The sequence below is a fragment of the Phaethon aethereus genome, assembly GCF_964289735.1.
Source record: "Phaethon aethereus genome assembly, chromosome: 2".
NCBI classification, from domain to species: domain Eukaryota; kingdom Metazoa; phylum Chordata; class Aves; order Phaethontiformes; family Phaethontidae; genus Phaethon; species Phaethon aethereus.
This window is the reverse complement of record NC_138582.1, coordinates 149,874,613-149,892,471: the sequence shown is the minus strand read 5'-3', so window position 1 is coordinate 149,892,471 and position 17,859 is coordinate 149,874,613. Positions and strand designations below refer to the sequence as shown.

Here is a 17,859-nt window from a genome sequence, read left to right as displayed (position 1 = left end):
TAAAACACACACAAAAAGACTTACCAGTGAAAATTTTTGAACTATATCATATGCCAAATGAGGAAGCCAGCATTACAATACTGTGACAGCTGATCTTACGTTTCTTTTGAATAACTCTTGCATGTAAATTTAAAAGAATGAAAATACTTGATAAGGAAATAGAGGAATGGAGCAGTGCCATTAACAATGTGGGAAGTAACTTCAGTTTACTGAACACTTTTTTGGTTATAAATGTGTTTATACTAGATTATAGTGTGTAATTAGAAAATAATCTTCTCTAATATGGGAGCAAAACTTCTACATGGACTGCAGAAATGCAAAACAATAGCTAAAATAAAATGTAAGAGGTTTTTTGATTACAAAACAGTGATTTTTTTTTAGTAAGAATGGGGAAAACAAATTATGAAGTACAAAAGTAAGATCGGGTACATACAGAACACACAAAAAAAATCACTGTGAAGAGTCATCACCATTAACCGCTCTCTCAGTTATTTGAAATTCAAAAGCAACAAAGGAATACTTGTATTTGATCAAATTAATACTTAATTTAGTTCAATGTCTTGTTTCTGACAAAGATCAGCATATTTCTAAGAACGATGTAGGACCCTGAAAGAAGGCAATTCATGCTATAATATGCAAGAACATGTCTACAGCTCAAATTTCTTCCTAGTCTAATGCATAGCACAGGTCCTAAAGAACACAAAACTCTGTCTTATTTATCATAGCTATAAAAACATAATAGTAAATAATATGATACCCATGTAAATGTAAAGTGACATCTCTTTGTGCTACCTGGTTCTATAGGATTTCATAGGATTCTGCAGTCTATTGCATTGCACAAATACACTATTTTTTAAAAAAACCCCACATTTCTATTTAATTATTTTCTCTAATTATTCACTAGTAAAGCCACGAAGGGCTTTGTGTTACAATTCTTTTGAAATTTTTATTATGTTCACTTTCAGAATGTCTCCTGTGCAATGAAATAGTCAAATATAATTTTTATAAGTCAGTTTTCTTGCATGGAAATATTTCTACTCACTTGCCCATTTCCTGCCCTGTGACTACTCTGTTTCTCTTAAAATCCTTCTTTAAATTCAATATATGTGTATATCTTTAAACTATATAATGATTTTAATATTTTTAGGATTAATCTCTATTTCTTTTTTCTACTGACAAACTTTGTTTTATTTTCTGACTGTCATTTAAATTCTGAGCAGATATTTTTCTAGAGCTGCTCACCACACTGGTCCTGATTGGTTACAGTTCTTTTCAAAACTATCAGACTGTATTTTGTGTGTTTGCCTTTCTTTTATGATCATTGAATTCATGTCCCCTCTCTCAGCCCCCACTTTACATTTATTTGCAAGACCCTTATCTCAACTACACTGAATAATTTTGTATATTGGAGTCAACATACTGGTTCTGTTCTATTACATCATTTCTATATATATTATATAGTAGCAATGTCATCTTGATAACAGTTATTCACTAATTTATTTTTACCCATGTATCCAAGTCCTTTCAGGACTCGGGCCTCACATTACCCAGGCTTGAATTATAATGCATGTGAAATATTTATTCCCATACTTAATTTGCTTTGCATCAGAATGCAGGCTAGCTCTCTAGTCCTCATTCTCCAAGGTTCTCTGAACGTTGTCATTCATCACTTGGCTACTTCATCTTTTCAAGCCTATCTGAAGAATTTATCATAGATTTTTGAAAACTAGAAGAATTATAACAACTGGTTCTGTTTGTAACTAATTTTGTGATACTGAAATAAAATTTGAAAGGTTACAATGCAAAAATATGCAGGAAATGCAACATTTGCAAAAACAAACAGGTCCCTCCACCTTTCTACCATGCATACCATAAAGGAATTGCTGATATTAATAATATCTTTCATATTTTTTATAAATAAAAAAATTCATTCTTAAATTCCCTCAGAATTCCAGTGTATGCCCTGTTATGGGGCATATCGCGGATGTAGAAGTTTTGTCTGTAGAAGGTGTATAGATCCGGTGGGGTTTTTTGTAAATAACTTTCAGTGTGACAAAAGAATTTTTTTCCAATAGTTACGTTTCAAGTATTTCACTGCATTTAATATGTGATACATCATACATATTCAGATGTCAACCTGTCATTCTCAGTTATTCTACATATATAGAAGTTAAATAGCAGAAAAGTTAATTTTAAAGCATAAACCCTGACAAGGTTGAGAAAGAAATGTTTTCAAATATGATGTTAGAGAAAGAAGCAAACATCTCCAAGCTCATGTGAGCAGAATTTTTATTTATTATATATATTTTAGGCAATACAGAAAACTAACTTAGAAAACATGAGATCATGGCTCAAATTCTGAAGATATTTTATGGCTAGATTAAGTTTTTCTACTACACATTGAAATTAGTCAAGTTTTGTTTGGACCATAAAAACAAGCCATTTCTGTTTAATACTTCATGACTTTATTATCTATAAAGAGTTTGGGGAGTTTTGAAACAGGCACAAGAACTTCAATCAAATGAACTGCTTAGAATTCTCAAGCATAAGCAGAATGCTTTCCAAGTTTCAGACAAACTCTTTGCAGGTTTTGATTTTCCTCATGAGTAGTGAGTATGAGATAAATGGACCTAGAGGCAAATGACTGGACATTTTGAACAGAGATGTCATCTGCATATACAGTGAAACCGTTCAGGACTGTTTAGATTTCCATCTAAGACAACCTTCATTTGATGAGCATAGTGCAGTGATCTCACAATCAGTTCAGTTCAAAGGTTTCTTAAAAACAACTCCTCTTCACCAGGAGAGGAGCTAGGAGCTCGCTCTCTCTTGAGAGAGCTAGTTATTAGATAGAAGTATAAAGGTGAACTCGCAAAATGAGACTACTGAAGACAAAAATCTAATGTAAAACGATTACATACTCTGTTTTCAGGCAGAAACTCACTAAAATATTTCATCTTCCACAAATATAAAGACAATGATAGCATCTCTCAGGCAAGTTACTACATCAGTATCTCCAACAAATGGATGGAATAAGAATTCCAAGTGTGGCATCGGTAGTGGAGATGCTCCAAATGCTGGAGAGCAAAGTGGCTCTTTTATGGTCAGATCATTAGAGAGCTCTTGAACTTACTTAAATGGATAAAGTTAGATAGCCAACAAACATGCCTTTTGCCAAGTCAGACAGATCTTCCTGTGTTAATTGCAGCAGATTCTAGGCTGGTGTATGACTTAGACCACTCTAAATTTGTTCACACTTCCTTTCACCTTTAATAATTCACAGAATGGAGTAAAATAATTTCAGGGACTGTCTGATCTCTTAGGATGAAGTTCTGGGTCTTAATTAACTATTTGAGAGATTAATCCCTTCGTCCTTAATCAAATGCTAAAATAACTTTATACACTCATAGCTCCATTTTCTCTTTGCTAGATCATCTCTCTTTTTTCCCCGCCCACATCACTTCTTCAATTCTGGAAATCTATTCCCAAATTTACCCCAAAAATATTAAGCCACTCCTGCCTTGCTAATTTTCTAAAGTCTTCATAAATTTTCCTTTGCTAATTTTCCAAAGGCTGAAAGTACCACTTTCCCTCCTACAGCAGCTCCGTTTATGCACAGTATTTCTCTCTGTGTAAATAATATATAGATATTTTGTTAGCTCTATTTCTAATTACTATTTTAAAATTATTATTAATTTTATTAGTAATCAGAAGTATTGGCAACTGTTAATGTTTAAACTTCCATTTTGTGTTTGACACTGATGTTAGAAACTGAGATACCACTCATTTTTGCCTTAACACTTAAAGACTATGAAAATTTGGAAAAGTATCATTTAAAAGAAATGCATAGTCCAACTTTCTGGAAAATTAACTTTTTCAGCATGTTATTCCTCGACCAGATTCTGATAGATGTGTTATGAAAGAAGTCTTATGAAACTACAAGTTACCATTTTAGCAAAGACTGTAAAAGATGTGTCAAAACTAGGAAACTTTTTAATCCAGGTTTGCAAAGAAATGATCAAGCTCAAATCACTGTGCTATAATGTTTTGGAAAATACAGGATTACTTTTCTCCGTTCTTTAGAGAAAGCCGGTGACAAAGCCTTCTGTCATGCATCCTTCCATTTGCAGTTGTACTCTGTGAAAGCCAATTGTTACTGTATTTATACACATATTCTCCATAAAATCATAAACTTTTATGTAGTTCTACGCTACTCAGGGCTGGTGTTGCATAATTTTAAACAATTTTAAACATATTTTAAACAAGACGCTGCATTAACTGTTGATTTCATCCAAGTCTCCTAGAGTACTTAGTTGCCTACAGAAATCATTCTTTTCCCTCAACAAGATACAAGCTTTCCTACGATTTCAAAGAAATAAGAACAGGCCCTGACTCTTCTACAACATGCTTGTTTTTTCTCAAGAAATATTTCAGTGATCATCTTTACTCATATTAGGAATATTATTTGGTGCAATCTAGAAATCAAATTTTGCATTCCTGCTAGTACCACACCTCCACATACCTTACAGACTTTATTCCTTCTGCTTAGGACAGGACTGGAAATCCTTGCTTTCTGCCCTGGCAGCTGAAGAAATGAACTCTTTATAAAAATATAATGACCAGATGGCTCTTGCAATGTATGATCAGTAGCTGGTCCAGTGTCCGTTTTTGTAGTGCTGCTAGTTCTGAGGTTCCAGTCAAAATCATCATTCTCGTCTTGCTTCCATCCACAGAGATCAAACTCAAAATTACAATGCCCAATAGATGTACCTGAAAGACATTTGCACACACATGAAAAGAGACTTTTTTTTTCAAGAAGTTAATAAGGAACATATACTACAACCTAGTACTTAAACATACTTAAAAAGCTCAACAATTGTGATGTCAAGGTCGAGTGCTTATGGGTAAGGATGAGGGGGAAGACAAAAAAGGCAGATATCCTGCTGAGTGTCTGTTATATACCATCCAACCAGGATGAAGAGGCAGAAGAATCATTCTACAAGCGACTGGCAGAAGTCTCACAATCGCTAGCCCTTGTTCTTGCGGGGGACTTCAACTTACTGGACGTTTGCTGGAGGTATAACACAGCACAGAGGAAACAGTCTAGGAAGTTCCTGGAGTGTGTGGAAGATGATAACTTCCTGACACAGCTGGTACGTGAGCCTACCGGGGAGGTGCCCTGTCTGACCTCCTGTTTATGAACAGAGAAGCACTGGTGGGAGATGTGGTGGTCAGAGGCCACCTTGGGCTTAGCAACCATGAAATGATAAGAGTTCTCAATTCTTGGTGAAGTAAGGAGCGGGGTCAGCAAAACCACTACCATGGACTTCCCGAGGACAGACTTTGGCCTATTCAGGACACTGCTTGAGAGAGACCCTTGGGAGACAGTCCTGAAGGGCAAAGGGGTCCAGGAAGGCTGGACAACCTTCAAGAAGGAAGACTTAAAGGTGCAGGAGCAGGCAGTCCCCATGTGCTGAAGATGAGATCCACCCAAGAGTACTGAGGAAGCTGGCGGAGGAGTTTGCCAAGCCACTCTCCATCATTTATCAGCAGTCCTGGTTAACAGGGGAGGTCCCAGAAGACTGCAGGCTTGCCAATGTGACCCCCATCTACAAGAAGGTCTGGAAGAAGAATCCAGGGAACTACAGGCCTGTCAGCCTGACCTCAGGACCGGGGAAGATCATGGAGAGGTTCATCTTCAGGGCGCTCAACGGACATGTGCAGGACAATCAAGGGATCAGGCCCAGCCAGCACAGGTTCATGAAAGGCAGGTCCTGCTTGACCAACCTGATTTCATTCTATGACCAGGTGACCCGCCTAGTGGATGAGGGAAAGGCTGTGGACGTTGTCTACCTGGACTTTAGTAAAGCCTTTGACACTGTCTCCCACAGCATTCTCCTAAAGAAACTCGTGGCTCGTGGCTTAGACAGGTGTGCTCTTTGCTGGGTAGAGAACTGGCTGGATGGCCGAGCCCAGAGAGTTGTGGTGAACAGAGTTAAATCCAGATGGCGGCCGGTCACAAGCAGCATTCTCCAGGGATCAGTTTTGGAGCCAGTCTTGTTTAATATCTTTATCAATGATCTGGATGAGGGGATGGAGTGCTCCCTCAGTAAGTGTGCAGATGACACCAAGCTGGGTGGGAGTGTTGATCTCCTGGAGGGTAGAAGGGCTCTGCAGAGGGATCTGAACAGGCTGGATCAATTGGCTGAGGTCAAGTGCATGAGGTTTAGTAAGGCCAAGTGCAGGGTCCTGCACTTCGGTCATAACAACCCCATGCAATGCTACTGGCTTGGGGAAGTGTGGCTGGAGAGTTGTCCGGTGGAAAGGGACCCAGGTTGCTGGTTGACAACCAGCTGAACATGAGCCGGCAGTGTGCCCAGGTGGCCAAGAAGGCCAACAGCATCCTGGCCTGTATCAGAAATAGTGTGGCCAGCAGGAGTAAGGAAATGATTGTGCCCCTGTACTTGGCACCGGTGAGGCTGCACCTTGAATCCTGTGTTCAGTTTTGGGCCCCTCACTACAAGAAGGATGTTGAGGTGCTGGAGCATGTCTAGAGAAGGGCAGTGAAGCTGGTGAGGGGTCTGGAGCACAAGTCTTATGAGGAGCGGCTGAGGGAACTGGGGTTGTTCAGTCTGGAGAAGAGAAGGCTGAGGGGAGACCTTATCACTCTCTACAACTGCCTGAAAGGGAGTTGTGGTGAGGTGGGTGTTGGTCTCTTCTCCCAAGTAACTAGCAATAGAATGAGAGGAAATGGCCTCAAGTTGCGCCAAGAGAGGTTTAGATTGGATATTAGGAAAAATTTCTTTACTGAGAGCATGGTCAAGCATTGGAGTAGGCTGCCCAGGGAACTGGTGGAGTCCCCATCACTGGAAGTGTTCAAAAAATGTGTAGACGTGGCACTTCAGGATATGCTTTAGTGGGCATCGTGGTGTTGGGTTGATGGTTGGACTTGATGATCTTAAAGGTCTTTTCCAACCTTAATGATTCTATGATTGTATAAATCCACAAAAACATAAAGTAATGCTTCAATAGAAAAAATAATATTCATGTATCTTATTAAACGTTTTTGTTTACTTTTGTAAACATTTTTTGTAAACGTATTTTAATGTTCTAAGATTAATAGTAGTGTAGGTTAAAAATGCATATATATAAGGTAGGTCACTGTACTCTGGTTATTATAGTCAACAGAGTCCTTGGTATAAAAGTAACCAAATACAGCAATGTATTTTATGTCAAGCTTAGTAGCTGTTTAGGGTCTTACAGGCAGAGGTCAATTGGTGCCCTCCATAGGGCATCCAAGACATCTGCAGAAAACTCTTTTTGGAGGAACATGTTAAGGTCAGGTGAAAAAGACTAAAAATGGCTATATTCTGGGAACAGTAAACCCATCCAAATGACTGTATTTAGCACCATAAGGACACAGCCTCCATACAGACACATATAGGCAAAACATAAATCTAGGTGTGCCAACTTTGAGCTGAATCGCACGCATAGTTAATTTACTTTTGCATGTTTCCAAAAGAATTCACACATGTATTTTCTCTGCCAATAAGCAAACAAAGATTATTATCTACAGTGCTTAAATAGTATTTAATGCCTAGAAAAACAAGAAAGCTGCCATAATTTTGGTTGATTTCTATATGAAATAACATGCATGCTCTTTACTGATTTTCCTATCATGAATGTCAAAACAGCCAGCATGATTAGTCAATTGCCCACATAAATTAAGGTTAAGTCAATTGCACCACTCCAGAAGTTTAAGCTGCGCATATTTTTTCCCCAATGCATCTGTAACTTCATTAAAATTATTATAAAGTAATACTAAACTTGTTGAAATAAGCTGGAATTTCGGCAGAGCCATCAAGAGACTTTCAACGATGACCTGAATATTCTTACTATTATTGCTAGAAAGGAAAGTACTTTGAAGATAAATTTGGAAACTGTATGGATCATTTGGTCTGACAATATAGGAAATGCAAAAAGCTCTCTTGTAAAATGTAAACAGAACCTGAGCCTCTTCTGGGGTCTGATACAGTTCAGCTGCTTAAAAGTAGCTTTATTTCATCAGCAGCTTGTCAGAAGCCTCAGTAGTAAGACCAAGGAGCTAAAATTCATGGAGCCTTCACATGGACCAAAAGAGCGCAGACAGCTACCTCTAAAATTTCAGGCTGAAACCAGATGAAAGATTTCTTCCTTGTATTTTTCTTTGTGGTGGTCATAAGGATGAAGAAGAACCTAGAAACTTTTTCTTAAAAATATGGACTAAGAAAAACATCTTCACTATCTTTTACCTCTGTCTGCAACTATGATGCCATCTGAAATAACAATTAAAAAAACCCCAAGCCTCATGCGCTAAATGGTATGATTATCATGTATGCAAAACATAGATTGCAGTTTGCCTCAACTGAATGTAATGGCACATAAAATTTGTAACTCCTCATTTTTGCTATATGATCATTTAGTTACTTAATATTTCAGGATCCTAGCTAAAGAGATTCATTCAATTACTTACAAATTCCATCTTGAGTCAATAAAATTTATGCACGCAACTGACCATTTTATTTTAAAGGCATGTTTTCAAGAATCAAGACCTTAAGGTATGAACACTGAACATCCATGCTAATGCTGTATATATTGCATGTCCCCTAACCTAAATTTAGATGTCCTTGTAGGATCTCTAGAGTCAACAAAGAAAAACAGTCTTATCTATAGAACAATTTATTTAATCTAACCTAACTCAAACAACAGATTTTAAAAAGTACATGAACTTCAGCCTCGAAGTGAGTCACTCCACTGATAAGAAAGGGAACTTAGGCAGCCTGCTTTACAAGCTCAAGTTACAGCAGATGACTGTGCACTTGCATATTAAATCTTTGGTAGTAGACACTTCTGTGAAGAACTGTGAACTCTTAGTAATGAAGTACAAAAGCAAAGCTAATCCTTTTGTCTGTGGATCAGTGACACAGGACTGCTGAATTAGTCTACTGGATGAGAGCTTAATAATTTATGAAAACCACTTAACAGTAGGTATATGAATCGTATTATATTGATCACAAAAGATCTAATGAATCTTTCTAATAAACCAAGTAATTAAATGGAGCAAAAATTAAACTATTTTAAGCTATATTATTCCCAACAGCTATGCCTAGATGAACAGCACTACAGAGCTATAGGAGCAGATCTGTAGAGCAAAACACCTGATGCTGTGGACTTGATTGGTGGGGGCGTGCAGCAGAAGAAAGAGGACTGAGGTAGTATAGACTGATCCTATGAGCTGAATGACCACTGGTGGTTAGAATACATTTGATGCCCTCCTGGAGCTCATCTTTCAATTTAATTTCTAATGAAAAAGCCTAGTTATGTGCTTGAGCACACTCTACAATGCAAACCAAATCATAGTAAGTATAACAGAGATTTGCTTCAGAAGCACACTGGTGAGGTAAACCAAACATTAACCAAGCTCACACAAAACCAAACACCTACCAAGTACGGCCACCTGCACTGGCACTAATCCATATTCCAGACCGGAAAAACATTACTCCCCAACAGCTTTTTTCACAAAATTTAATTTACTAGACCTCATAAAACACTATTTGTACCTCAAGGAGGCATGCCCAGCTCAATGTAACCAGACCTGCCTCACAGACCTTCTCCTGATACACTGATAACTTCAAGCAGCATAAGGCAAACCTCAGCCTTGGTTCTCAACAAGGTTGAAGGGGTGCTACCACTCATTAGCTCTCCAGCACAGTTGTAGTTTAGTTTGTTTTCATACACTTGCAGTAAGAAAATACTACTAGTGACATTATACTTAAAGAAAACTCTGAGCATATATCACTCATTCAGTATCTAAGGTCTTTTTCAACTTTAATGATTCCATGATTCTATGATTCTGTAATGCAATAATTTCTAAACAGTTGATGAATCAGTATATCTATTAAAATGTGTACTTGACTTATTTTACAACACTGACATCATGCAACTATCTAAAAAGAGACCTCTATAAAGCAAACAAAACCAAGGCACAGATCTCACAATAGTAATTTAACAGCTTTATGAGGCATACTCTATACATCAGCAGCACTGGCTTTGTCTAGACATTGCTAATTAGACTTGGTGAGTATCATCGTGTGATATAGTCCTATTAACATTCTGGAGTTTCAGAACAGAGCTGAGGGACTAATTTATTTCAACATGGTGCAGGAAGATTTCATTAACTAAGATATGATGACTTTTTGTGCATTTAGCAAACAAAATCTACAGTTAGAGCTAGCGATCCAGGAAGGCCTACTGCTAAAAGGTACTTTGGAGATGTCTTGAAGCTGCACAGTTTTTATCTTTTTTAAACACAATTGCCATGTCTGGGCAAAACTACCCATTTCTTGTTTCCTATGCTTTGATCTATTATGCTTTGCGCGACTTAAGCCTTCCCCAGGCTTCTGAGTTTGAGGTTTTCAAGCTACCCCTCTACGGTTCAGCAGTGAGGAAACAACTCTTCTCTGACGGCTGCAAGGAATGAAAAAAAACTTCACAAAGAGTGGAAATATGTGCTTCCTATGATTATGTTCTCTTTGGATGCAGCATGCCTCATGAAAAAGCTGTGAAAACAGAACTAGCATTTTTCTGTTAGGTATATTTTCAGCAAGTGCTATATTATGCATTTCTACTTTATTAAATATAAAAGGCAGAAGCAGCACCAATAAAATAAACCCCAAATTCTCCAGCACATAGTGGAAATTTAAACCAGCATTCCTATTTCCAAACTGAAAAAATAAAAGGAAAAAAGGAAAGCAAAAATTAGCCTAATTCCTGACACTGTTATTGAAAATTTTATTGAATAAAGTACTCCCAGACTTAACAAAGAAAGTCATAATTGGTCACCAAGCATTTTACAGCACAATTAGACATTATGAAATGGGATTAATTTTTTATCTGAGGCAAAATCCATGTTGATATAGAAGTTTCACCCCAGTAATTACCCCTGTGCTCTCAAGGCTCTGTAATACTTCAGTGTAAAGCTTCCTGTTAAAATACAATCAGGAAAGTTCTTAATTTTTTTTAAATATTTTTAATTTTTTTTTTAACTTAAAAATAATAAGTAAAAAAAGCACTTTACAGCAATGTATTTTCTTTGTGGAACTATTTCAGTTCATCCCTTTTCCAATAAGGAATCAGAATGAAATACTTACTTTAGGGGGTTGCAAAACTAAATCCCATCAACCCATTCGAACCATCTTACCCCTAATGCTTCAGTCTTTACTTGACTGATGGTGTTTCATGGGAAATACAGACAATCCAGAAAACTCAGAAAAGTCATGGTTAAACAGCTTTTAAAAAATTCAGAAAATAAAAGCCAAAATACGAGTATCTCTTTCAACAGAATAATTCTAACCCGATATACTCCTCATTTTTAGTTGCAGAAGATCTGAACTGGTCCCCCTATAGCTTAGTGACATGGTATTCTTAGTTTGAAAATCACTGAGCAGTTTAATAGTATGAAAATAATTTGCAAAACACAGTCCCTTTTGCCATGTACCTTAGCTTAATAGGATATCAGCATACCTTTGCTTCATAGAATTGTATTCACTGAGAATTTGATAAACTGTATTCATAATCTCAATTAAAATGAGGCAACATTTCATGCTGTACCAAACAATGCAGATTTGATTGTGTGAGCATTTCCCACAATTGTACTAGAAAAAAGAAAGTGTTAGTACGATATATTGTGATCCATTTCTCCAGAGAAGAATCCATTTGATACAAAACATCATTTTTTCAATCCAATACTAAGGATGCTGTTTCTTGATATCTCCTGTAAAAACCAAAATTGTACAGTATTCAGATTAAAATGATTTGCTAAGAGACTGACAATCCTTGAAATATCAAAGGATGTAGGTCCCTCATATCCCAAAGGTATTACACTTGAAGTATTTTTTTCATCATTAATACCTTCTTTTCATATGGAAAGCAGGAGATTTTTATTCTGCTTTTAAAGACAGCTGCTTTCTGAGTTATTTTAAGAAATTAATTAACAGCTGTTTTATTTTCTATCATATGATTTCATATTAAATAATAGTAATTTAAAAGTCAAGGAATAGTATTAAATTATTACCTTCTTGTTTGCTTTCTTAGCTGATGAGCTGCTACAGTATTCAAGTAATAACAATTCCCAGCAAGCATAGTTATTTATGATAATTATATTAAAAAAACTACCATACTTACTGCAAATAGTAGGGCTCTCATCTGAGTTATCTCCACAGTCATTTACAAAATCACACAGATTATCCTTTGGGATGCAGTACTTGTTGGCACATGTGAATTCCTCTGACGTACAAGGTCTGCCTGGGATGAACAAAGGGGAACAATCTTCAAAGGTAATGTCATCCACTGCCACATCTCCCATGTAACTGACACCACGTTTTGCCCTGAAAACAATCTAATAAAAATTACAGAGCTATTACAGTAAGACAGTCTTAAGATGTATAAAAGCTTATACATGCATCGTGACTAGAACAGAGACTACAGCAGTCCTTGCAAATCTTGGAATTATGAAGTGGTCAGTTCTTATCTTCATAGCGCAGTACTATGAAAGCTTGTACTACCGCTTGTACAGGTATGTCACTATAGTTATTGAATGACCATTTTCTAACATAAACCAAGCACAAAAAAAGGGAAAGAAAATGAGCAACACAAATCGATACTAGCGCTCACTTCTCCTGAGTTAATAGCAAGGGTTCCACCTACTTCTGCAAAGCAAACGTGAAAAAGACTAGTTTGAGTCATTCATCAGTTATTCCCATTAATATAAAAAGTATGTTAAAGTTTCATTAAAAGCCATCCAAGACAGAAGTACCAGGGAATGTAACACATTTTTAAGTATGTTCCTGGCTGTCTCTGTTTTATTTAAAAGGATACAACTGGGCATGGCATACCCATGACTAAGTATGTCTAAGAGGCTTATGAATCAGCTCATATTTCAAAGCGAACATCATGCTCAAGACTCTTTTTTCATAAAACAGATGTAATACTAATACACACTAAGAAGGAAGTGGAATAGTTTAGCCTGAGTTGGATTCAAGGATAGAAGGGATTCTCTGTCTCAAAAATGGTATTACTCTGAGATTGAAGGGAAGTGAGAAATTTCCAAAAACTTGTGTCCAGCTCAGATAACTGATCAGACAGCCAAAAAGATGACTTTTTGAGGTACAGTATGTATATGGGGCAAAAAGGGAAATGAGACTGTGAAGAATGCATAATATAGAAGTACCTAAAGACAGCTGTCTAGAGAGCACATAATACAGGAATACATACCTGAAAATTTGAACGAATTCCTAAGAACACTTCTGCTCTGTTCCATTGGGGACCTTGGCTTCCACTTTGAGTCCACAGTTTAGAAGTCTTATTACTGGTTTTACAGAGTACCTAAAAAGGAAGTAATTCTAGGTCACAAAAAAGCTTTCAGTTACCAATTCACTTTAGGTTCCTTAATTTTATACAAGAGTATGAGAGTATCTTGTACAACTTATCTCTATACCACCATTAAATATCATGGAATCACAGAACTTTAGAATTCTGGAGTTGGAAGAGACTGTCCCGGTTTCAGCTAAACCACGACAGGGATTCATAAGTATCATCGAGTCCAACTCCCTGCTCCTCGCAGGACTAGCTAAAACTAAACCATATGACTAAGAGCATTGTCCAGATGCTCCTTGAACTCTAACAGGCTTTATGCCATGACCACTTCCCTGTGAAGCTTGTTCTAGTAACTGACCACACTCTCAGTGAAGGACCTTTTCCTAATGTCCTATCTGATGCAAAGGGATTTGCCAGTCTAAAACAACTATTCTAAGAAAATAATGCTTTAATATTTTCGTATCTCCTCATAAACATACTCAGTCCAGAGCCTTACCTGGACTAACTTATCCCATTAATTTATTCAGAGTGGCTAGCCACAGATAGAAATTGCTCATTAATGGGTTGGGATCCATTTGTAAAACATGGAAACAGCATTAACAACAAGAGTCACTGAAAAATATATTAGTTCATGCGTTCATAGATTTTCTTGTTCTGATTTTTATGAAATGTTTTTCTTCTACAAATAAAACTTGCTCTTTTCTTCTAAAGACCAAATTTCATCTGTTTGGGCAATGGAAGACTCATAAATACCCTTACTCTCCTGAATAGTCATTTAATTGGGGAAAACTGACACTTTTTGACATTGAGCACGAAGTCCTAAATATACTTTGCTCTGACCTCTTGGGCATCCAAATTCAACTGAGCTGACAATAATGACAAGATGGGTGTTTCATGAAGTGTGTCAAGCTGTGTCTCTAGCCAGTACTCGCAGAGCTAAACGTCAGTCCACCAGTTGTCTGGATCACTTCTGCTTTCAAGTATTTATTGCTACTCTGTGTAATCTTCTTCAGGCAGCCCAGGCATTTTTCATCTTAATGAAAAAAGAAGTGCTATTTTGAAAATTTATGCAGTCCCATACGTGTATATGATATTGCATAACAGGTAAGTTCTGCCAAGCAAACAGCAGATCCTCACACTGAAGAGCTTTCATTCCAGGGGAACAGAAGAAACAAGTGTAATATATTAAATTGAATAGAAAAACAATATGACACTTGGCTTTATAGGCAAGAACTGCCCACAGAAGACATGAATTTAAGGGAAAACAAAATTGAGTGAAAAAGGGATTACAGACATTATTTGAAAGAATAAAGGGTGCTGAATAGGAAAAGGTTTCTCTTACACTTACATACAAACTATATATTTATATCAATATAGAGATGTGTGTGACTATATAGACACATACACACATGCTTTTACCTACACTGTAAATTACCTACTAAATTATAAATCCAAGTCCTTCATCACAAATTCATATTTTCTATCATAGCATGCTAAAGGTTATAATTTAAATATGCCCATAAATTTATGTGCTATTAAAATCCAAGACTTCCCTGTACCTTAATGCACTTGAAGCCCTATGCGTTTCGACTACATTGCAAGTTATTGAAAAAGCACATCTAATACTTTGGTAGAGTTACCCATGCCAAGTCAGAGGGCAGAAACCAGACAAAAAAGGTTCCAACAAATATTCAAACAGAGGTTGCACAATAAATTGACAGCTAATCAATGTTTAATAAAGTCATAGAAACATAGGAAGACAGTCATTCATGCAAACATTTGGTGGCATGGATGCAGACTAACATGCAAAAATCCAAACTTGTGAATTAAATAAAAATGTAGTAGTCTTGGGGGAAGAGATGGATAAAAGGCCTTTAGTGATTTTAAGCACAGAAAAGATTCACATTCATGTAATATTTAGAAACTTTAGAAAAAAATAATAAATTACCTAAATAATTTTATATTCTGAGTTATTCTTACATTCACTATTTATTGCTTAATTAAGCAATTGAAACCAGGTAATTATTTACAATGTTTAAAATGCAAAGGTTTTATGATATTCCTTTGGTACATCTTAAAATCAATTAAGTTATAGAGAGGGGGAAAAAAACAGTTAAGGACCAGAGGGAAATTGTAGTCTTCTGTGTTGAAACTGAGAAAAAAAAAGATCTATATACATTTGCCTTTTGTGGTGGTAATACTGGGCATGGCTCCATAGAATTTGCTGTTAATTTCTACAAAACACTCTGTGGACCTGATTCCAACTAACATGCGTTCCTACACCATAAAGCCCTGGACTCGGTGTAAATGCAAAGATATCTCAAAGCAAATAGATCTGTCCCAAGTCCTAAAACTGAGGACAAACCATTTTCATACTCTGATTTCCCACTAATTCTGATGATTTAAAATTTGACTACTTCCCAAGAAGCTTAGCAAGATCTTTACTTACTTGGGGGAAATTCAGTGATATTTAAAAAAATTGTTTAAGAAAGATTCAAGAAAACACAGAACATGCTTCCTCTGAACGTCTTGCAAGTCACATGCATGGGGTGAAGGACACCACATCTTAGATTTCAGTTCTAATATCAACATACATTTTAATTTAACCTTCAAAACAGTTGAATTCTGGCAGCTTTTTTAATTATAATTTGTTATTCAGAGTAATTGAGCTAGTAAGAATTTATTTGTACAATTAAATCCTCATGCACTGGCCACACACAATTTGATACTGAGTGCACAGGTGACTGGGTAACTTATCCCAAGTGGTTTTTTCAATCTAGTTCTGATGCTGTAGTTATTGTTTAATGTTTATGGGAAATCCCATTATAGTTATTCAGATGTGTGGCAAAAAAATTATTGAGAACAACGTTGCTACTTTATTCATTCACTTTACAGTGACTCATTTGATCTACAAGCTGCTGAATGAATTATGTTTCCTTTACAGAAGTGCTTTTATTTTAACTGGACTGAAGAAAAGGGTATGGGTAAGAAAGTTTGTTACAGTTAATGTCCTAGAAATATTTCAATGCTGCTTACATTAATATCATTAATTGCTGAAAGATATATGCTAAACTTTCTGAGGAATAAACTGTTTCTACAAAATTTTACAGCAAATTTTAATACAATTACTTCTTTTCTTCATGCTCTCACATTCAGCCAAATATCTACTGATACTTTTCAGTGTCAAAGGGTATTATGCAGTACAAGTCTTCTTCCTGTACGAAAGTTCCAACTGTGATAAGTCTATAACGGTCATAATTTTTGATTGCTGTAGAAAGTTACATTTTCCCCAGCTTACTCAAGCTAATGCTTCCTTCAGATCATAACATATTGAAAGCAGCCTAGGCTTTAATGAAACTAAATGACAAGGCATGAATTTTCTCACAGCAATTTTGGGCAGTAAAAAACCAAAACAACCCAAAACAAAGAACATGTCCGTACCTCCAAAGAACCTATTGTTGAACCATTCATGTGGTTCCAGAATATGATTTTGCATTTGGGCCCCGTAAGGGAGATGACTGGGGTAGCAATGTCAGCTGTGTGACCAAATTCTCCATTCGAACTGTCTGCGAAGAGATACCAGCCTTCTTCAGTGCACCTGGTCAGAGAGAAAGGACTTACTTTATTAAAACAAAACATTTAATCATAATTAAGTTCTAGTTAAAGTTAAAATGGTAATATTTCCTTACACAGATATAGCATCTTCTGTTGGTATATTTGAATGCCTTTTAGTTTATCAGTGTGCAGTCAGAATCTCAAAAAGCCCTTCAAAAGGCAGCTAGTATTTTTATATCAGAGATTGGCAAAACTAAATACAGAGCTTAAGTCAGCCTTTACCCACACAGTTGTATAGATGAGGTCTGGAGGGCCTCTGGGTTTTCCTCCCACACTCTTTCCTCATGAAAAATCAGAGGGTTTGATCCCAGCTTGAAGTCAAGAAAATCCAAGATACTGGGTGAAATTCTTTCTCCTGCGTGGCGGGGAAAGATGAGGCTGGCTTTGCAGTAAGCATCAGACTCTGAGTGTACAGAGGGACCAGAAGTGCAATTTTAGTGTTTTGCATAGCTAAGATTTGGCTCCTAAAAACCTTGCTTTTCAAAATAAAAAGCAGCTGTTGACCAAAGACAAAAATCTGTTCTTTTCAGTGGAGCTGCTACAAACCCAGTGCTTCTCAAAAGAAAGAACCTTACCAATAAGGGCTTACAAACCTGATGATGGGACCTGAATTTTTAAAAAGGTCCTAGTACTAGGTTTTCCTTGCTTTTCAGTTTTCCTGTTTGGCCAAGCTCTGAGCAACTGCTCTGTAAAGTTGCACCACTGCAACTGTGAGAAGGCAGTGACCATGGCCAGCAAGCACTGCTGAGAGAAACGTGGTGCCCAGAGGGTGTTCACAGGCTGAAAGTCCTGCTGAAAGGGAAGTGTCAGGAATTCGATGGTGCAGATTCA

General features: G+C 36.8%; 1 protein-coding gene across 1 annotated transcript in view; it reads right to left on the bottom strand.

Moving 5' to 3' along the window:
• The window catches only part of MALRD1 (MAM and LDL receptor class A domain containing 1), a 298,997-nt gene that overhangs the window by 160,452 nt on the left and 120,686 nt on the right, over nucleotides 1-17,859 (bottom strand). Inside the window, exons 23-26 of the mRNA XM_081996518.1 lie at nucleotides 16,855-17,011; nucleotides 13,312-13,422; nucleotides 12,223-12,436; nucleotides 4,523-4,770 (exon numbers count right to left, since the gene is read on the bottom strand). Of these exons, the coding sequence (XP_081852644.1) occupies nucleotides 4,523-4,770; nucleotides 12,223-12,436; nucleotides 13,312-13,422; nucleotides 16,855-17,011 (730 nt within the window). The remainder of the gene's footprint in view (nucleotides 1-4,522; nucleotides 4,771-12,222; nucleotides 12,437-13,311; nucleotides 13,423-16,854; nucleotides 17,012-17,859) is intronic.